The sequence below is a fragment of the Zootoca vivipara genome, chromosome 10, assembly GCF_963506605.1.
Source record: "Zootoca vivipara chromosome 10, rZooViv1.1, whole genome shotgun sequence".
Lineage (NCBI taxonomy): Eukaryota > Metazoa > Chordata > Lepidosauria > Squamata > Lacertidae > Zootoca > Zootoca vivipara.
This window is the reverse complement of record NC_083285.1, coordinates 47,587,630-47,610,102: the sequence shown is the minus strand read 5'-3', so window position 1 is coordinate 47,610,102 and position 22,473 is coordinate 47,587,630. Positions and strand designations below refer to the sequence as shown.

The window sequence follows — 22,473 nt, the reverse complement described above, 5'->3', positions numbered from 1 at the left end:
AATCTGCACATACACCATAAATTTAGAACACTCCCCCACTCCCTGGAATTCTGGAAACTGTAATTTACCCCTCACAGAACTTCTGTTCCCAGCACCCTTAGGAAATTCCAGTTCCCATGATTCTTTATGGGAAGTCATATGCTTTAAATGCATGGTGTGTATGCAACCGTGGTGAGGTAGGATTCATTGCATATAAGTCTTCATTGACAAATTGTCATAAAGGATGTTTGTAGCTATGATGGTCTTTATAGTTCATAGACAAAACGTGGCAGTGGTCAAATGAATGGCGGAAGTCTGCTTTCAGATTATTTCCTAACATAACTGTTTACTTCAATTTGCAGAATTGATGACTGCTTCTGTGCTTCTCGGAAGCTGGATGCAGTAGCCACAGAAGCCAAATTCAAGCAGGACCTTGGGTTCCGAATGTTGACCTGTGGCCGTACAGATCTGGTCAAACAGGCCATATCTTTGTTGGGGCCTGATGGAATTAACAGCATGAGTGATCAGGTAAAAAGAAAGAAAGAAACTTACTGATTTTTTTGAAACAATGGGTTGACAATTTGAAATTGTAAAATTGGTTTTAATTTATATATATATATAGACTATTGAAGAAAATATGCATGGGATTCTTCTCAAAGAATAACCCATCAGAGTTCCACACACACTTTTCTCTTTCTTAGAGTCTGGTTAAACCTTTGTCTGAGATGCAATTTGAAATGTGGACTGTGGAATATGGACTGGGTGTGTACTCCCATGTGTGGGGTGAAATAACATCTCTCTTCCACATCCACCTATTCTCTTGGCTTTCCTCAAGTTAAGAATGTGGTTGTTTTCCCCCCTGTGATTCTTGTGCTGCGCATACCTATTCTTTCCTAACTGCATCTGTGTCTAATGCCATTGTGAAAGTTAACACTAATCACAGGGGATATGTGTTGATCAGCTGCAGTGGGCATTTCAGATTAATACAGATTGCAGCCAGGAAGTCTTTGTAGTGAAGGCTCAGTTAATCTAATTTTCCTCCAAACAGGGCAGCATTTCCCTAGAGCTAGCAACTTTTAACAGTGCTGTCTGGCATTTCATTTAAAATTTAGTCACTGTGTATCATGAACAATCGTACGAAAGCATCTACTCCTCCAACCATTAACAATATTGGCGGTCAGTATAAAGTGGCCGAGTCTTACCTGCCGAAAAGAAGCTCATTAAATTGCTAGAGGAACATTTTCACAAAAGAAGGGCCCAATATTCTGATTTTTGTACAAGAGAAGTATAACACAATGGATTCATGACACTGCAGAAGACAACAGAGTTTAATGTTTATCTTGATGAAGGCAAAGCAGTGTTTACAAAAACCAAGCAAAGGATTTTTGCAGGAACTTCTTAAAATTAGTCACACTTTTATTGAAAACATCCTACACCATAAGTGGCATGCCTTCTTATGACATCTACAAATCAAGCCTTAAATTAAACCACCCCATTGGCAGCTGATCAATGTGTTGACTTTAATGTTCCCACAGGGCATGACTCCACTGATGTACGCTTGTGTGAGGGGCGATGAGGCCATGGTCCAGATGCTACTGGATGCTGGAGCAGATCTAAATGCAGAGGTGAGACTGTTTTTGTGATTAGATGTGTTTAGCTCACATTTTCATGAACATGTCAAATTTATGGAGAGCTGCAGCTATCCGAAATCAAGGATGCGAACCTTTTGGGTCTTCCCAGAGCAACTTGGTATTGAAATAAAATCTACCTAAGAGGACTATTTAAAAAAAGTTTTCTTTAGTCTCAAATCCAGATTAAATATCATAGGGCTCCCATCCTGAACCATATTTAGGAGCTTCAGACCTCTCATCCATCTGCCACATTTTCTCCTCTGCAACGTATGATACATGGATTTGGCGGGGAGGAGAGAAGCATCACCCTCTGCAGTCAGGGCTCACTGATATGAGCTGCAGTGGTCAGCTATCAACACCATCAAAGACCTAGCTCTTTCAAGGTGGTGGTAAATCTGTGTCTGTGCTGTACCACTTCCAACTGTTGTCAGGAATTGCGTAAAATGAGTGTTCTTCCTTTAAAAACAAAAACAAAACGAAAAGCCTCCACACAGCAGACTTTGCATCAAAGAGAAGAGTAGCTAGGCTAGCCTTCTACCTAATGTGCTAGTTTCCTAAGTGCAGGAAAGCATTTTGTATAGAGGAATCTGATCTAAACTATCAACATAGAAGAATAGTATGTTTTATATAGCTGTCAAGAATAATAATTTCAGAATATGTTGTCTGAACATACTGGTGTATATTTGGTTCATTATTTATATTCCATTTGAAGCATGGCAGCTATCAAGTTAATTTGTCTAAATTAGCATACAAGTTTATAATATAAGAAAAATGTGTTAAACAAACCAAGTCATTGTTTCCACAAAGACTGATATAATTATAGTGCAATGACTGAAAAATTGAGATTTGAGGCTGCAGTCTTTATACACACTTTCCAGGGAGATTGCCCTGTTGAAAGCAGTGGGACATAATTCTGAGTAGGCATGCAAAAGGATTGCATTGCAAATGAGCCGTTTTACCATCCTTACCAAAGCAGGTGCATATGAGAGACTATATAGTTGGAGCTGGAAATGTATGAAGATTAGGAAATCCTAGCAATAGCAAAATAATAATAATAATAATAATAATAATAACAACAACAACAACAACAACAACAACAACAACAACAACAACAACAACAACAACATTGGTGTAACAGTGCATCACTACTCATTATGCAATTTGCCTTTTTCAGACATGATTATTATTATTAGTTTCTTTACTCTTCCTCTCCAAGGAGCCTGCAGAGGTGCAGAACATAATAAAAAAATTGCCCATTTAAACACAATAGTTGAAACATCTAAAATTACAAAACTAAAAGCATAGTTAAGCATAGCATAAGAAAACCCAATATTAGCATTGCTGGAAACCTAAAGAAATTTATATCCCCAAACTCTGGACAAACAAAAATGTCTTTCATTGATGTCTAAAAGCTGAAAATTGACAGGCACACTTTTCCAGGAAATGATTTCCACCACCAGGGAGCTGTATTTTGATGGAGAGAAGAAGGATATTATTTATGTAACAGATAAACATAAACTATTTTATAGTATACTTTTAAAATAAGGCAACTGCATTTTGGAAAGTTCCAAAATACGTTAAGTCAGTTTGGTTTGTTAGCAAGTGAAATCCACTATTGTCTGGTTACTGTTTGCGGTTAGTTGTTAACTTCAATTCTCAGGATGTTCTCACCCATGATGCTAAGAGGTCTTCAAGCCTGCAGTGCTTCACTGGAGTATGTTGCCAGAGTGGAATAGACAGGAGAGAACCCATTTACACATAGAATGTATTTTCTTACCGCAGTCGGCTTCGCCATTCATAATAGAGGTGCAGGAAATGCAAAAAGCAATTTAAAAAGCATCATTTCTGAAACTTGCCTTGGAGTCAATTTGCACAATAAAAAAAATGCTTGGCTGTGAGTGAAACAGTTGTCACACGTTAGCAATCACAGACCTTAGTTATGCACTAATAGAATGCAATCAGCTTACCATATAGAAACACCATTAATTGCATGTAAGCAGTTAACATGAACATGCTTTCAAATTAAAAACAAAATATCACAGGTGGGGTCCAAGCAGGTTTGGAACTGCAACATGCTGGGGTGTGTGTGTGTTTTAACCCTTCAGCCTCTGCAGCAGTTCTGATAAAACACGTGTACCCCTCCTAAAGCTGCTATTAGTCCAGGAGTGAGCTTCCTGATGAGCTTCTCTCTCCCTACACACTATAGTCCCAATTCTGCTCTCCCTGCAGCAGCTTTTTAATTTTTATAGGATGTGCACTTTTTTTAAAAAAAATGTATTTTATTGGTTTTCTGAGGTGCATGCTAACTGTTCATACACAATTAACATCAAACTTCATTTGGTCTCAGGTTTCTATTCACATTTTCCAGAGGAGCAGCCATATTACAGCAAAAAACCAAGCTTATTGTGGCATAAACTGTTGTGGGGCAGAACCAAATTGTGAGATGTAGTAGTCAGACTTCAGCACATGCCTTTCCCCTGGTTTTTATGTTTTATTTTTACTTTATGCCAAGGAAGAAGAAATGTACTCCTGTTGAAGCTAAGGGATGTATATCCCATCTGCTTTCATACAGTCTGAGCATGAGAACTGGAAATATAAAAGTACATTGCCGAGATTTTGCTGTCCTTTCAATTTCCTTGCTTACTCTCAAACGTCACAAAGTGGCCTAGCATGGGAGTGCTCAGAGCTGAAATTGAGATTCAAGGGCATCCTCTGTTATACATGAAACAAAAGCATGATTGGGTTGGCAAGTGCTGTGGCACGCTCAGGAGCAATCAACTGCAACTATTCTCATGAATCCCAAATTCTTACTGTGTTTGGCCACTTTAGAAGCTATAGATATTGCCATAGGGATATCTATTCCCCTTGTGAAGAGAAAGTGCACCTCCAAAGGGAAACCAGTTTCTTTAAAATGATAGATGGATTTCTTTGCTGTCAAATCATCAGCGGAACAGAAAATAATGCAGGGGCCAATTCAGTGTGTGTGTGTGTGTGTGTGTGTGTGTGTGTGTGTGTGTGTGTGTACCTAATCCAAATCCACTGTAGTCAGTTAAAAGAGAACATGGTGTAATTTTAGGGCTGAAAATGGCATTTAAACATTAAATCTAAATGAGTGATTTTTCACACCATTCAGGGATCTGTTTGCACACTGGCTGCTTTCATTTGTTTCATGTTTTTTAGAAAATAACAAATTTTGCTTCAGATTTTATTATTACTAGGTATCTCACATATGAATTTGGAAACAGATTTATGGATTTATGGATGAACACAGCGATCTCTTTCTGAGAAGTGCATCAGAAAGGAACCCTAGAAATCTGGAGAGGGTTTTGGGGGCATATTTTATGGTGCTTACTAAATTATAGTGGTGTGTTGGCCCCATATTTGGGTTTCAACAATTGCCTTGTGAACTGAAAGTGCTCCATAGGACATCCTCACTGTTCCCCTTCATCTCCTTACTATAGGGGGAGCTGTGATCAAGTTGTCTTTCAGGGACGGTTGTCCGCCATTCCTGAGCTTCTCATTCAAGAATCTCCAGAAAGCTTCCACTGAAGCACATTGTTCCCTGGAATGTAATTTAAAAACCATGGATCTAGATGATAGTTATTAGATCCTCAATCACAGCTCGTAGCTAATAGACTAATAGCAATCAGGTACAATAGAAGTGGCATAGGCCTTGATTAAAGGCACAGAATAAAGTTAAGGAAGTGTGTTGATATCTGCTAAGTAACATTTTGATTAGATAAAAGGGGGGTGGGAATGCAGAGGGTTGTATTCAGTGGTGACTTAGCCTTGGTGGAAAGGGGTTCCATTAGCCAAAGTTGGAGAAACTGGTTTTTTGCTGACCACCCCACCTTGCCTATTTGCAGCACTCCACCCTGTATCCTATTCTGTTCCAGAAGGTCCTTAGGAACTGCTTTCAGCAGGGGGCGAACCGTAGGGTGCAAGTGGGTAGCAAAACCAGTGAGAAGAAGCACTTTTCCACAAAGGCACCGGCACTATTGGATGCAACCAAGAAACAATAACGATCTAGAGTGCCTTTTGCATGCTTGCTTGCTTTTTCCTCTGTACCAAAGCGTGCCTGGCATTCTGACGAGCTTGTTTTGTTTAGATATAGCCTTTTCCCTCCCCTCAAGAGCCATTTATGAAAGAAAACTCCTTTATCTGTTTATAGGTTGTCAGTACTCCTCATAAATATCCATCCGTCCACCCCGAGACCCGCCATTGGACCGCTCTGACATTTGCTGTGTTGCATGGACATATTCCTGTAGTTCAGGTATTGCTGTATTTCCCTCTGCTCCATCTCATATTTTCTTTCCCATTTGTTAGGTTTTAATTGGCATTCATCCCCATAATTGGCAGCCATTCTCATCTTGGTTCCTCCTGCTTCTTCTTTGTTTGCTGTATAGATATAGATAGATATAGATATACATACGTATATATAATAGCATTATTATATATAGTTATCAGTAGGACTGCAATCCTAAGCATGTTTACTAGCGAGTAATCCCTAGTGGACACAATGGGACGTACTTCCAAGTAAACATCTGTAGGATTGTACTGTAAGCCAATATGAAGCATAAACAGGGCGATTTTAAAATGAAGCTGTACCAGTTATGTCCTGCCAACTCGTTCTTGGCCATGTGTTTTGTGTTTCTCTTTATTTGTGTTTTTCTGTTTCTTTTTCTAATTTTAGTGAAACTAAAATCTTTGTTCCTTTTTTCTAATGTTAGTGAACATAATGTTAGTCTGGTTTCTTCTCCCCCGTCCCTGCAGTCCTTTGTTATGTTCCAAAGCTAAAAAGACTGATTCAATTCCTAGGTAAGAATAATGCTAAATAAAGAAAATGTAGAGCAGTCATTGCCAACCTGATGCCAACTTGGACTACAACTCCCATCAGCCTCAGCCAGCATGTGCTATTCCTCTCTCAGAACACCCATCCAGTGAATTCTGATAGGTCAACAAACAAAAAGAAGCATTCCTTTGTGCACTGCATAATTAACAGTGGAATTCATGGCCGTGAGATGCTGGTTATTATCACAAGCTTGGATGGAGGATGGATATATCAGTGGTTATAAAGCCTTGACAGCTGAAACTGGAGCCTCCACATTAAGGGATGCTATACCTCTGATGGACCAGTTGCTGGCCACAAGCACAGTGACTACTTCTATCATGCCCAGCTTATGAGCTTTGCAGGTGCATCTGATGGGTTTATCTCAGCTAACTGTGATCCAGAAAGGCTGTTTTTTTTGTTGACTGTCTCTAATATGATTTTCCCCATGGCATCATTTTGTGGTGAACGGATGTATCTGCAGCACATCATCTAATCCCTTGTCTGTTTGGGCAACTGATAGGGATGTCCTCCTATGGGTCCATGACCAATACAGTCAGCTCAATACATTCTTCCAGTGCTATCTGTTGCCACTTTCACAATTTCCTTGGGTCAGTCATTTAAAGCATTTTCCTTGTTTCTAGAGAAGTGTGGCATTTTTCAACCACACCACATCACTTTTATCTACTTTAAATTTACAAATTACATACCCCAGATTGCTCTCTCAGGTGCTTGCAGGTGTGGCTGGGCCGCAAGGTAAAAATTGCACACCTTAATCTGAATTGTTATGCTGCTACTTTTGTTGAATGGAGAATGGGGAGATACCCAGAATGAGGCATAGAGGGCACATATCTGACCTGTTCTGTCTCTCTCCACTCCTCCAAAGTAACAATATGCATTTCCAATTCTTTCCCACTAGATATACCATTCGGGATTTATTTAATTTTCCTGGAAAAAGTGGCTATGTGATACTTCTGAAGATTTTAATTGGCTGGTGCTTATATGTATTGTACAATTTACAAATATTTTAGTTACTGTGACAGACAGCCAGACAGAAATTATTATTTGCATTCAGAAGGTCCCTGGCTTAGTCCCTGGAACCTTCAGTGAAATGGATCTTGGAAGGCTGATCTGGGAGAAATAACTGCCTGACAACATTTTGTTTATTTTTGTTTATTCATTATTGCATTTATACCCCAACTTCCCTCCAAGAATATCAAGATGCCGTACGTGGCTCTCTCCCTTTCACAACAATGCTGGGAGGTAGCTTAGGCTCAGCACTAATGACTGACCCAAGGTCACATAGTGAACTTCATAGCCAAGTAGGGATTTGAACTTTGGTCTCCTAAGGTCCTAGTCTGATACTCTAACCAATACTCCACACTGGCTTTCTGGATAATTGCTGCTATTGTGCACAGTACTGGGCTTGATAGACCAATGGTCAAAAGTCAGTAGAAGTTCACATGACTACACTGATCTTAAATAAACTAAGGCTGACCTTTAGGTGAAAGGTTCTCCCAAACCCTTAGCTCTTTTTTTTACTGCATCTTTGCCCAACTCCCAGAAACCCATTAGAGTGAGGGTGGAAGGTTTTTCCCTCTGATGAGCTTTAGAATGGTGTTATGAGATGCTTCCCTTATAACATCTATTTCAGTGAAATCGTAGGGGTTTTTAAGTGCACAAATTAGTCATGTCCCATTGATTGCTAGTTCGCATAGCCTTCAGGCATATACATGACAATTAGGTACACCGTGCAGGGAATTGTGATGGTCCACACTTGTTTAAATGGCCAGGTATTTCTGCAATGAACTTAATGATTTGGGGGGGGGGAGGTGTGAGGGTTCTTTCCATCTGAGCTGAACTTTTTACAAGCCTCAATTTGGGTGTGCCCAAAGAATTTGCTCCGTCACTGGTGTAGGCTGCCATTTTGTATTGCTTTATTTTATCAACATATTTTTAAACAACTTTCAAGGTAAAAACTTTCTCAAGGCAAGAAAACGTAATTCATCAAAACATTTGCAGAAAACATTCCACTTGAGTGCTACACAAGCCAAAGAATACTGTGTCAGTAACCGTTAAAACTACAACTCATAAATGTCATCAATTAATTAAATAGGTTAAATGTCATTAATCAATTAAAAGGAGTCCAGGTATTTAAGGCTCATTAAAAACAGGTCCAGTTCACATGCTACATTTAACCACAGCTTTGCTGTTCTCCTGCTCCTCCTGTTGCTGGGTGGGAGCTATGGTTTAATGCAGACTTTGCCAATCTGGCGCACTCCATATGTTTTGTACTACCACTCTCGCAGATGAAGCAAATATCAAGCCAGCAGATGCTGGCGGAGGCTGATAGGATTGTAGTCCAGAACATCCGGAGAGCACCAGGTTGGTAAGACTGATTTAATGAGATGAGCTACCCAGGAGTGTTCAGGGGACTACTTCCCTGCAGACTTGGGCACCATGAAACATGTTGCACTTCTCAAAACCCTTTAAGCTCCAGCTCTAACAGTTTGTCATTCTAATACAAACAACCCCATGCCTAAAGCGTATGCCACTCTTAACCTACATATGCTGTCTGTAGAACCTTTCCCCAAACCCACACCTTTTTAAATGCCTGGTTTATTGCATGAAAATCAAATGAAAAGTTATATGGAAAAAAGTGGAACTTTCAAGAACCCTCAAGCAGGGCAATTGCAACTCTGGCCTCAGATATCCTATGAGAGCATAGCAGGCAGGAGGATATTTGAGAGCAAGTAGGTGTCTGGCTGAAACCAAATAGCAAGCCAGCTGGTGATGTATCACAGGACAACCCCCCAGAGAAAGTTGGCAGGCCAAATAAACTTTTGGAACAAGGGTGGAGAACCTTTGCCCTCCAGGTGCTGTTAGACCTAAACTTCCACCATGCATGATCATTGACCATGATGGCTGGGACTGATGGGAGTGAGGAGTCTCACAGCTTATGGAGGATCACAGGTTCCCTACTCATGTTTTGGAACATTTTGAAGGAGGGAGAACAAAGAGCACGTGGCTAGGGTTTCCAGACTCAATAGAGGATAGGACTTCTGTGCCTTTAATTGCCCTGTTCTCTTTTGAGTCTGGAAACCTTAAAGAGAAACCAGCAGACCCTTTGCTTAGAAATTAAACAAAGGGTCTGCTGGTTTCTCTTTAAGGTTTCCAGACTCAAAAGAGAGCAGGGCAATTAAAGGCACAGAAATCCTGTCCTCTATTGAGTCTGGCAACCCTACACGTGGCTGTTGTTAGGAAAGATGGCTGCCAGGGCAGTTTAGAGGCCTAGCTCCACTTTCCCAGCACCAGGGTTTTTCCCAATGGTGGTGCAATATACTTTTTATAGGGAGTCAAGAGAAAACAAGGAAAGGAGCTTACTGGCACCCAGAAATGAAGCACTAAACAGTTGGGTTAGATAAGCTTAAATGCATGGAACATGACATCTCATTCCATCCAATGCCTTCTTCTTTCCTACTTGTCCACATTCCTCCCTTTATTGAAGATGAATGAGATACTATCTGAATAACCAACAACAGAAGTGGGGTAGACAAAAACATCCCTGGGTGGTCAATTGGCAACCAGTCGCAAGTGCCCAGTTGTTGTGTGACTTGGCCGTGAATTGAGTGGGCTTTAAGCCTGTTAAGCTTCCTTCTGCATCAGTGGAGCCTCCCAAATTATTACTGTCACATTTAAATCAGCAGCTTTAAATGGTGAATTTCCCTTTGTAGCTGTTGCTGGATGCAGGAGCCAAAGTAGAAGGTTCTTTGGAACATGGTGATGAAAACTATTCAGAAACTCCCTTGCAACTGGCAGCAGCTGCAGGTAAGGATTTTTTCTGATCATGAACATTCCTTAGATTTTAAAAAAAATGTGGCTGCAGGGAGTGAAAAGAACTCACTTTTATTGATTTACAGGAAATTTTGAACTCGTTAGTTTGCTTTTGGAGCGAGGTGCTGACCCCATGATTGGAACCATGTACAGGAATGGCATTTCCATGACTCCTCAAGGTGATATGAACTCCTTTAGCCAGGCTGCTGCACATGGACACAGGTAGAGTTGGAACTGTGCTAGTTTAAATATTTTAAATGTTCTCTTTGTGTCATTATGCAAAAATTGCAAACTTTGCTTCTGTGTTGTACATATGTTTTTTACATAAGTAAGCATGCTACCAGATATGTGAATAGATATTAGCCACAGCAGCTAGATGTAACCTCCATTTTTGGGGGCAGTATTTCTGAGTGCAAAAAAAAGACAGTGGGGGAAGGGCCTTCTGTCATTGCTGAGCTATAGGCGGCTGTCAAGAGGGGAGAGAAGTCAGCACTGGGAGATCAGCACAAGGAGAACAAGCCAGGAGTCCCAAAAAGGGGAGGAGAGATAATAACATTGCCTAGACAAAGTTCCAGCCTGAACAGGAAGCCTTTGTAGCTATTCTAGACAAGGAGGACTAATGGCCATCCAAGGTGGGCAGAGTCACATATATTATCTAGGGAGATGCTCCAAGCTATAGCTCTGATGGCTCACAGCACATGATGTAGTTGTCTGGAGCAACTCTTTGACACCCTCCCACCCTGCTTGCAATCTCCCAGAAGCATCTGACTGCCCACTGTTCAAAAAGAGCAATGTAACTTTGGTCTAATCTTGGAGGATCCTTATGTTCTTAGTAAAATATCTGTGAAAGGCAGTCTGGCTATTTTCTTTTGAAATCTCCTGGAAATAGAAGTTAAGGCACTGGCTGCAGTCCCATGATCCACAGATGCAGCTTAACTAGATTTCCTCCTAAGTTTTTCTAGGCAGCAGATCTCAGTGTGGCTTTCAGGATTACATGTTTATGAAAAATGGACTTCAGAAGGGGGTTCACTGAGATGAGGTTATGTAGTCCTGTCCATTGCAGAAAAGAAAGATCTCAACTATGGTCCCAGTGCACAGATGCAGGGCCGGCTCTAGGGGTAGTCTGGGTGGCGCGGGCTGCGTGCTGCGCCCGCCCACCAGCCGCAGCAAGAAACGGAGCGGGGTGGGGGTGCTTGAGACGGCCCTGCACAGATGAGGAGCTTGGTATATAGTGGGAAGCTTTGAGAGAGGTCTGTGAGAATCAAAACTGAGCTCAGGAAGCAATCCAAGAGCTGTTCAGTCTGAAGGACTAGTGAGGGCTGCAGGCACAGAACTATCAATTTGCCAAGTCTGGAGAAAGCAGCCATGGCAAGACAAGGGAGATAAAGAACCACAGGAGATCAGCCCTAAAGGGAATCATTTAGAGGCTGGGTGAGAGGGGTCTAAGGACAGAATAAAGGTCATGAGAAATGAAAGTGATTTTAAGGTGGGAAAGAGAGGAGGAATAATCTACCCATGTGTGAAATAGAAAGATTGAGGCCTGTTTCATACATGCACGTGAATCACTGAAAGGCTGATAACTCCGAATGTTTAAATAGTTCCACTGAAAATAATTACCTCTGAGGTTGCATGAAGCTCTCTATGGTGTTAAGATCAGCGATGACCCACTTTCACAGCTACGTCCTACCTTGTGCAAAAAAAGGAGAGAGTTAAAAACATGCACAACTGGTCTCTCTCTTAGAAGGGAAGGGTCTGCATGTCTGTGCAAGAAGTCAAGGATTGCAAGGAGTTAAGGTGGAAAAGGGGGACCACTGAAAGGCAATTTCTCCCAATCCACAGTACAAATCCCTGAAGAGTTATCTTTCCCACCAATCTTGCTTTACTTTGCTGTTCTCTGAGCCCTTCCAGCAAAGTTCTGCTCCCACTCCCTCATTTCCTTCCTGAGTTTTATTAATTCAGGGGCTGAACTGATACCCTTCTATAGAGGGAGCTTAGCTGTCAAAACCTGCACTTATTTATTTAGAAAAAAATATTTATATACCACTGTATCAAATATATATATATCACCATGGTTTACAACAATATAAAGGCATAAAACCAGGCAGTAAAATCATAAAAAGTTAAAACAAGTCAAAAGCATAAATAAAACCAGCAGCTCACCTGACTCATGTATTCATAATTGCCTTCTGCTTTGCTTTGAACACACAAACTCTCAATTTACCCTGGGGGTAAATACCCACGGGATTGCTATGCACAGGGATGGAGAAACTGTGATCCTCCAGATATTGTTGAAGGGCCAACTCCCATCAACCCAAGCCAACATGGCCAGTGGTCATGATAGGAGCTGGAATCTAACAGCATCAGAAAGGCCACAGACTCCCTACCTGTGGCTTAGTGCAAATTTGTAGGGTCTACAAATGGCAACAGTTGTAACTGAGCACAGAGTACACTTGAGATTCTCAGGAATCTGAATTGTCTGCCAGATACCCAGTTCTGCCCTAAATTCTATAAAGATGCGCAGGAAACCATCAACATATCTAGCTGTAATGTGGAGTAAGAATTTGCTGCAGCCTCATATTGGCTAAGGATGAATACAGATGTAACATCTGGATAGCAGTGGGCTTGTTTGTAAGCTAGCAGTGCAAGCATACCTTTCCCCTGTTGAGGGTTGAGCTCTGAATAAACAGATTCTGCATGCTTGTAATCAAATCTGATAAGCTAGTGTGTGCAATGTCACCAAAGCGCCTCTCCCAAACCCAGCACAGTTTGCAACTGTTTATTTTAGTTTTTTTTCATTTTTTAAAAAGGTGGATGAATGTATAAACAAATAAATGTACAATTCGTTCTTTAAATGAGAAGAGGTGTAGCTTCCCTGAAGCTTTTGGTGGTGGCCCCAGGATTCAGTTTGATGGAATTTCTATCTTTTGGGCAAATTGTGCACCCAGGAGGCAGCCAGGTCCATCAGTCAGCATCTCTTTAAATACTACATCTGTCTTCACCCTGAGAGCTGTGGGTTGTGCTGTCAACTGGGAATATTGAATATGTATCTCCCCTTATTTCTTTGCATGGCATAACACACACCCGTCCTCTTGACTAACAGGGGAAATATCTTTCCTCCCTCTATAAATACATACACACACTCATTAGCCCATCTGCTCTGGAAACATTGCTTATTCTATCCCCCACAGGACTGAACATGCGCAGCTAGCAAGATCTAAACATATAAGGTAGGTGGGAGGTAAGGGAGAAGATGCACCCGGGTTTTGATTGATTGTTTCTAACAGTTCATCAATTGGGAGTGCCTCCATTGAAGATGAATGGCATCACACAGGTGTAAGCCTGTTGATGAGCAGAGTATGAGAGTCTCTGTCCTGGATGCTGGACTTGCAGCTGCAAGCCCAAATGAGTTATACTGCGCAAAGAAAGGCATTGCTTGAAAGCTGATTTGCTAGAGGATCTAGTTAGGTGAACTAACTAGATTTAGCATTCGCTAGATAGCTAAGTTGGCTCTGGCTTCGACTGTTAAGAGTTCCGACCCAATGGCCTTTCTCCTCCCCCACCCCCACTCTCTTTTTGCCCTGTGATTGACAGGAACGTGTTCCGTAAGTTGCTTGCTCAGCCGGAGAAGGAGAAGAGTGATATCCTGTCCCTGGAGGAGATACTGGCTGAGGGAACTGACTTGGCAGACAGTGCTCCAGCTCCTTTGTGCGCCAGCCGCAACAGCAAAGCCAGGCTTAAAGCTCTGAAAGAGGCTATGTATCACAGTGCTGAACACGGATATGTGGATGTAACCATTGACATCAGGAGCATAGGTCAGTTTGGGTTTCCTCTGTGCTTTTTCTCTCCCATGAGCAATGACTGTCAGAAATCTGGTTTGATGGCCTCTGTCAGCTGAGCTGACAATTTTTTATTTGTTCCAGAGTTCTTGTCAAGGCAGAAACTGGGTAACTTTCAGGTGTGCCTGGGAATTCAGGAGAGAATTTTAATATTAAAAAGGGTTTAGATACATGGCTAGAGGTTTTTATTCTTCCCATCTTTGGCATTTTTGTGGATTAGATAGTAAATTGGGATTGTCTCTATCTGGACTAGATTACCTTATTAAACATGCTATATGATATAAATCTGACTATATTAAAGCACTTGTTTAAGTCTTGTCATCAGAACTATCGCTTTGGATGTGCCCCACCTGTGCTTCTTCCTCTACCCCCACCTCCTGCCATCTCTCTTACTAAGGAGCTGCAATTTCTGTGAATTTTCCTATTTCTATGATCATGTCCCAGTAGACTTTTGTGCTGTACTTTGGGTATTTGTAGTCCGTGCACACACACACACACACATACACACACAAAGCGGCACAGGCATTACTTTTAAGCAGGGCAGCCACTCTGTTGAAGGAATCATATCCTCTTAATTGTTTGAGAGCTAATTAATTAAGTCTGGATACACTTGCATGTGAATAAACCATCATTCGAAAGAGAAAAAAAATGCCTTCTTTGATTTTACACCTAGGCACCTTTTAAATTGATTAAATGGTTATTGATTTGATTAGAATGACATGCAACCCACCTCTTAAGTGAGCACACTTCATAACAAGAGACTGGGGGGGGGGCGGTACTTACTCATGAATAGATGAGAAGGGTGAGAAGGGCTTTGTTTGACATTGCAGGCCAGAATCCTTTGCATACCAGAAACTCAAAAGCAGCTATCTTCTGGTCCTAGTCAATTTTCCACTTTAAAGACTAGGAAAGTCTTTTCTACCTTAGGAGTGAAATTGACTAGATTAAGAACTACTTGTTCTGGCATTGGAAAGGGAAGCTGAAGGCCTGTTTTTTGTTTTGTGCCAAAAAAAGGGAGAGAGTTAAAAGCAGCAGTATCAAAGGCCCAAGCAAAACAAAAACATGTATAATAAGGAAGGCTACTTTATTCCCATTTCAGGAGCAACACTTTTTCAAGAGAGGAGTTAACACACCTGCAAATTAATAAACACATAAAAAAATGTAAAAATAGTATGTTATTCTACAACATCAGGGGTTCCATTTAACTTTAACTTTACCCTTTAATAATTATTCATGTTGTGGATTTGAGGCATGAAAATATTTAAAGGAGAGGCCAGTGTGAAACATCTAATACTAGTATCAAATAAATCATTAATTCCTCAAGAACAGCTTACTAAATATCATCATCTCTCAGCATTAAGTATGTTAACTTATAAGGCAGAGGTACAGAACCCGTGGTCCTCCAAATGTTGGGCAGCAACCCTCTATGCAACAACATCTAGAGGACCACAGCATTCCCATCCCTGTTATAAAGTAAATAGCCAAACCATCCAGAGGAAAGGACAGGTTCAAGGAAACCTCTATGTAAGGGAAGAAACACCTAGTAGGTTCCTTTCTATACTAAATGCTTACATCCAGAATAGGGATAGGGATAAATTTAGTTCAGTTCAAATGTTAATGCAAACCTACTGAATTCCCCCTTTCCAAAACAATATTCAAACCGAAGCACAGTCATCCATCAAAATTTGCCATTCTCCAAATGTTGTGATGCAGTTCTCCAACCCAATAATGTGTACAAAAAAATCACCCATCCCTATTAGGCTGCTATGGTGGCATATCCGTCATGCTGTTATTTCTTGGTTAAAACTAAAAACACTTTTTTTCAGCTATATTTTTAAAAGTAAAATATTAGCAAAATTCTGCTAAAATGAAATTGTCATAATTTTTATGCTGCTAATTTTTAACAAATAAAGTGGGCAGGAAAATCTGCTTGATTACTGTGTTCCCCCAATGTGTTCCCCCAATAATCCCCCCAATAGCAATGTGTTTCCCCAATAATCCCTTCAAATATGTACATCAGATCTAAAACAAACATGAAATACCATTGAGTTGTTGGTTTCTTTGGTCATTTCATGGGTTGTAAAGGGAAATCAAGGGATGCGGGTGGCACTGTGGTCTAAACCACAAAACCTAGGGCTTGCCGATCAGAAGGTCGGCAGTTCAAATCCCCGCTATGGGGTGAGCTCCCGTTGCTCCATCCCAGCTACTGCCAACCTAGCAGTTCGAAAGCATGTCAAAGTGCAAGTAGATAAATAGGTACCGCAACGGCAGGAAGGTAAACGGCATTTCCGTGTGTTGCACATGACCCGGAAGCTGTCTGCGGACAAACGCCGGCTCCCTCAGTCAGTAAAGTGAGATGAGCGTCGCAACCCCAGAGTCGTCCGTAACTGGACTTAACTGTCAGGGGTCCCTTTACCTTTACCTTTAAAGGGCAATCACATTTAAACAAATAAGTACTTACCACCCATAAACTAATTGATTTAATGTGTTTAATGAACACTTGTAATTGTTTTTCAAGTGGCCACCAAAGGAAATTGGACTTTGCATACCCACTGGCATCTATGCCATACCCATTGGTGTAGATGATGCCTAGCAAGATGAATTTATAGGGGGAAAGTGCTGTATAGCATGGCAAGCCAGTTGCAATTCTGCTTGCAGCTTACTTGCAGCAGAAAAGCAATGATTTATTAGTACTAGGAGTCACCAATCTGAAAGCAGCTGAGACATAAACAATATACAGGGATTTATAGTTCATTGGGGGATGTTGACGAGTGTCGGTTCCAGGTGCGTTTTCTTTTGTATGTGTGTGCAAGATGCTGTCAGTGTGCCCACCTCCCACTGAGTTTGTACACTTCCTCCTCACCATCACTGTTGTCGCTGCCTGTTCACTTGCCTCTTCTGCTCAACATCCTCTCCCCAAGGGAGAGATGGGTCTTTCTGCATGTTCTTTTTTCTCATTTTTCTGCTTGCTTGCTTGCTTGCTTGCTTGGAAAGGCCAGTTGAAAATAGTAGCAACAGTAAAAAAAGAGGAGCAACAGGCCCAGGAGGTTCCAAGGTTTGACAGTGGGCCCCCAAAGGAGGTATGGGCTTTGACAGGTGCCCAGTGAGGCCAACTGCTAATGGCGATCCCAGCAGTGGAAACAGAATAGGTGGAATGGAATTCAAAATGTGGTCCAGCATAAGATCTCCATGTGCAAATCTTTAAGATAATTTTAATTTTTTATACAGGTGTCCCATGGACTCTGCATACATGGTTAGAGTCCTTGCGAACTGCCTTTCAGCAACACAGAAGACCTCTCATCCAGTGCTTGCTGAAAGAATTTAAATCAATACAAGAGGAAGAATACACTGAAGAACTTGTCACACAAGGGTTGCCTTTGATGTTTGAAATCTTGAAGGCAAGCAAGGTGGGTGAAACTGGCATTACACCACAATTAGAATATATTACTGTTTTTATTTATTACTGCACTGCTCTTCTGTTCATGATACCCAGATAAAAATATTAAACTATAACAAGAACATTGCATCACTAAAACCATCACAATTTGAGTGCAGAACAGTCTTTACAAGAGCAAATGATCAAATGTTAAAAGCTTGTTGAAATAAAAAAGTTTCCAGCTGAAGTCACCCTGCTAAGATAGTATGCAGATCCATGTAGGACTGGGAGCAACTGTCAGCCAGTGTCAGCAATACTGGGCTAGATGGACCCATATTCTGGCAGCTTTCTGTGTCCCTAATTAAGTGAAGGGCACAAGAAGAGGAAGGAATAGGGAGGAAAGAACATGCAAACACAGCTGTCTTTCTCATAATGCTAAGCCATAGCTTGGGGTCATAACGAGAACTGAGCCACTAAGGACAGATCCACACCATACATTTCAAGCACATGCAATGCAAGCACATCTAAAGCTCATGACTTCCCCTAAAGGATGCTGTGAACTATAGTGTTTTAAGGGGGTTAATGATTGTAGCTCTGTGAGAGGGAACTTTCAGCACCCAGTATTCTTTGGGGGGAGTCATCTGCTTTAAATGTGTATTGTATATGCTTTAACTGTATGATGTGGAACTGCCTTTAGACATTTAGTCAATTTCGCAAATGCATAAAAAGCAACTGTGTCGCTTTAAAAAGAGGGAGCCAATGCTCTCCATCCACTGCAAGGATAGCTTAATGTTCACACTCACAGTGAGCGCAAGAGCCAACAGAAGCCAAGTCCTTGCGGTAAAAGTGAGAGTCGTGCAGGTCAGGCAATAAAATACAGGCAAGGGAGGCTGATATCCAAAGGAGCTGAGATGTTAGTTTAATCTAGCTGACTACTTGGAATGGTCCAAGAAGAGAACTGTCCGTGTGTGTGTGCTAGTTTTCAGATCAAATGAATTACTTCTCCCATATTTGTTTTCCTCCCTTTAAGGTTTTTGAGATGAGTTGATATGACCTATTTGGTTTTTTTTAAAAAAACACTCCTTACATGTTTACTGGGAATTTTTTTCCAGGCCCATTTGGAATTTCATGCCATAGAGTTTGAGACAGGCGTATGTTCACACATTTTGAATCTTTCCTTTAAACAAATATTGAACAGGGGTTTTTTTTAATGCAGTAATTTGACAAGGGTATGTATTAGTATTGTCAGAAATGTGAAATCTAACACACACACACACACACACACACACGTGTAGGGAAATTGGAAATAATCTTTGTTTCACTATATATAACCTAGGTAGCACAATACAGTGGAACTTTGGCTTTCAAGCATCTTGGAACCTGAACAATTCGGAACCTGAACGCCGAAAAGTGAATGTTTCCGTTTTCGAACGTGCCTCGGAAGTCGAATGGCTTCTGAGGCGCGTTTCTCAATTTCTCATTGGAATTTGCCGACCGCCCACTGTGCCTCGGTTGTCAAACATTTCAGAAGTCGAACAGTCTTCCAGAACGGATTACGTTCGACAACCGAGGTACCGCTGTAGAACAGAAGATAAGGAAAGGCTTCATTAAGTTATGTGCATGTGGAAGGAAATAAATTGTGCCAGGAGGAGGGGGGAGAGTACCATTTTTTTTGCATCTCTAGTTACCAAATCAATTAAAAAAGACAAATTTATAAAATTTCAGTGAACAGGGAAGAATGGAATGAATCCCTTCCCTCTGCTTAGGGTGTGAATTCTCCCCTGAGGTAGATTTATTCTAAATGCTGGTGACTGTTGTGTATGTAGCATTACCTGTCATCACTTTCAGTACCTCTGTGTTGAAACAGTTCAGAATAACCTGGACCCGAAGTCTCCATAAATGTGCATCTTGCATTCTCCATATGAGAAGTGAACATCAGGTACAATGTGGCATGCTAATATAACATGCAATTAACTACTGTCACAGAAAATATAGTGCAGCAGCATGGATTTATCTGGAAACTAACCTTGGATTACCCTGCACTTAAATCCTTAGTCATAATATCTCCCAAAGGGATATTTCAGCAGCGGTTTCACGAAGACCCCTGCTGTTTTTCATAACAAGGAAATGCTTGCTGAGACTTCCTGTGTTGGAATGTACTGATTCTAGGACTTGTATGCCCTCTTCTGGTCTGATACTCATAGACCTCAGGCTCTGTTCTTCAATCTGAGCTTTTGCTACACAGGTTTTAAAAATCCTTTCAAAAGAGAGTCATGTCATTGCTCCCAGCAACAATTTGTGCATCACTTCTGATTAATCGTGCTCTGTTGTGGAAGACCCTTAGCTCAACTCCAACTAACATAAAAAAAATCTATTTTGTCAAACAGCATCTAGCTGTTAGTACCAACCTCTTGGGGTTCCCTAGCTCACAAATGTTGACTAACATTAATGATGTATGTGCTTCTTAATAATGTACAAGTAATCTTACAAAGCGACGCTTAATCAGTTTTCATGGAGCTCATACATGATTTGTACCCAAAGAAAACTCAGCGCAAAGAGAACTAGAGAGAATCAGAGTCGGCTGCCTTTTTAGAACTAAAGAATGTCCAGGGTAGAGAAGGATGATGTCACGCCATCTGTAGAAACCTAGGGTGCTTCCAGGCTACCACTGTTTTCAGGTGGGATTCAATTCAGGTTAAACAGTTATAGATGATTGAGAGATCCTGGATAATACACCCACTTCCCCAAAATATTAGATTTGGGGTGATAAGAAATGTGGCAAGAAAATGCACTGGAAAGTGTGGGATTGTGCTTGATGCAGCAGTATATGCAACATCATATAATCTTCCTGCAAGCAAATTGGAATAGATGCTCATTAAATAGCCAATGGCATCTAATCTCCCTGCAAACAGGTCAGAATGAATGCTCAATAAAGAGGTTATTTGGAAGCACTGTCAGCAATAGGATATTGCTCAAGTGTTGAATGAGTTACCACTGGTTAAGGAAAAGATTGTCATCTGAAGAGTCTTACACAAGGGCGGGGGAATGACAATAGTAATCCCACATTTGTTGGTATTGTTTAATCTTACAAGAATAAGCTGGAAAAGCTAAATAGATGCTTTGTGTGATAGCTGCCTTTTGGTTCAAATATCAAACTATGGAGTGTCTTATGTTTAGGACAATACATTTCCTAGCCTTGTGCCATGTTTGTTAGCATTACTAATTGCTCAACATTTCTTCACGTCAGACTTCAGTCTAGACACTTACTTTACCCATTCATTTTTAAGTAAGCAGGTGCCATCAGCCAGTGGTAGACCATGTGCTTGCGTGCAAATGATCCTAGTTTCAAATAGGGCTGCCAGCAGAGGAACTTGCCTTGGAGCCCTGCTGCCTGTTGAAGCAGACAATATGATTTGGTTTAAGGCAAGCCGCTCAATAAGAATTCATATGCAGTTCATATATTTTCTCACACTGAACATTGGATAAACTTGGGACAGGGAGATGGGAATCTGCCTTAAACTGAATTATTTGGTCCATATAGTACAGTATAGTTTGCACTGGCTGGCACAGGTCTCCGTGATTTCAGACTGGGCCCATTGTGGTCGTGGGAAGGCCTGGTGGGGCCCAGCCCCTTGCTTGAAAATTTGGGGAGCCTTGTCCCACCCACCCCAGATGGTGTCCCTGATGCACAGTCTCCTCATTTCCTTTCTGTAATGTATTTAAAATATTTGACTGCCTCTTCCTCTTGGCAGAAAAGGCAGAAAAGAACCAATGTGGGAATGAGAAGGCAGTGGGAATGCTCCAAGGCAGGCACCAATTCTAACTTATCCTCTGTTACAAAGTGTTGGATTTTTATTTTTTACTGTGCCATTAAAGGATTGCAATTAAAATACATTAAGTGAAATAAATTAGAATTTAGTGCTCCTCAGAGACTCTCCCTTCCTCTCCAATTAGGTAACCTTTTGCTTTGGCTGGCGCCCAAGCCTTGGATTACTTAACCTGGAGCAGGTCTACCAACAAGCTTGGCAGAGAGGAGCAAAGCTTCCTGACTTACCTTATCTTGCGGCACTCTGTTACTTTAAGCCAGGGATAGCCGACATGATGGTGTTGCTGGACTCCAACTCCCATCATGCATCACTATTTGTCATGTTGGCTTTGGCAGATGGGAGTTGGAGTTCAACAACATCTGGAGGAAACTCCAGGTCCGTCTGTCCCCCACAGCTTCCCTTATCCCCAGCCAGTATGGCCATGTGACTGGGGATTAAGGGAGTTGTTGTCCAAAACATTTGGAGGGGACACCAAATTGGGAATGGAGCGCAGGAAGGTAAATTAGGCAAGAAGGTATCGTTATCCATCCTTCTTTAAATATGAATGGAGCAGAGGATGGCGCTTCTTAGAGTTTGGCTTCTTAGCTGGACACTAACTTAACTGGGGTAGTTTTTTTTTAATGCTTCTCACTGTTAAACATGTGACACTTGACATGCAGAGTACTAGCATGTAAAGTAGAGAATCTTAAAGATTCATTTTCCACAAGTGAGGATATTTTATGTGGACAGGTATTTCAGCAGCAGACTCTGTGACCTGGAGTCTGAAGCGGAACAATCACTCTACTACATATGATTTTCCAGTAATAGTCATAGGTGTTTCTGTCCTTCGTCCACACTGGCTCAGCCCCATCACCAAATCTAACTGCATTCACAATGGCATGCACATTTTTGTTTTGTTTTAAATTTGATGGTTTGTACAAATCACCCATTTAATGGTTTGCATATTGTTTAGAGCAATTATTTTATGAGGCAACTAATAAATATAAATTTAAAAGCATGCAATTCATCTAGCATTTTTGTGGTTTTCTTCCCTGATTTCCTAAACCTACATTATGGTCATTTTACAGTATCATCTATCATTATACACTTCCAGGGGACAGAATGCTAACCATTTTCTCATCTCCCCGAGGAGCAGTTCCTTTGTGCTGTATTCAAATTTTTA

The 22,473-nt window shown here is 41.2% G+C and overlaps 1 protein-coding gene across 3 annotated transcripts in view; it reads left to right on the top strand.

Annotated features, from left to right (window-relative positions):
* The window catches only part of ABTB3 (ankyrin repeat and BTB domain containing 3), a 241,841-nt gene that overhangs the window by 192,161 nt on the left and 27,207 nt on the right, over window positions 1–22,473 (top strand). The window contains exons 5-12 of one of the 3 annotated variants that reach the window (XM_035128401.2): window positions 342–507; window positions 1,515–1,604; window positions 5,782–5,883; window positions 10,173–10,266; window positions 10,359–10,494; window positions 13,461–13,499; window positions 13,864–14,084; window positions 17,337–17,515. In XM_035128401.2, the coding sequence (XP_034984292.2) occupies window positions 342–507; window positions 1,515–1,604; window positions 5,782–5,883; window positions 10,173–10,266; window positions 10,359–10,494; window positions 13,461–13,499; window positions 13,864–14,084; window positions 17,337–17,515 (1,027 nt within the window). Of the gene's footprint in view, window positions 1–341; window positions 508–1,514; window positions 1,605–5,781; window positions 5,884–10,172; window positions 10,267–10,358; window positions 10,495–13,460; window positions 13,500–13,863; window positions 14,085–17,336; window positions 17,516–19,351; window positions 19,861–22,473 lie in introns of those variants that run through there. The other 2 variants (XM_060279886.1, XM_035128402.2) reach the window with 2 other exon arrangements.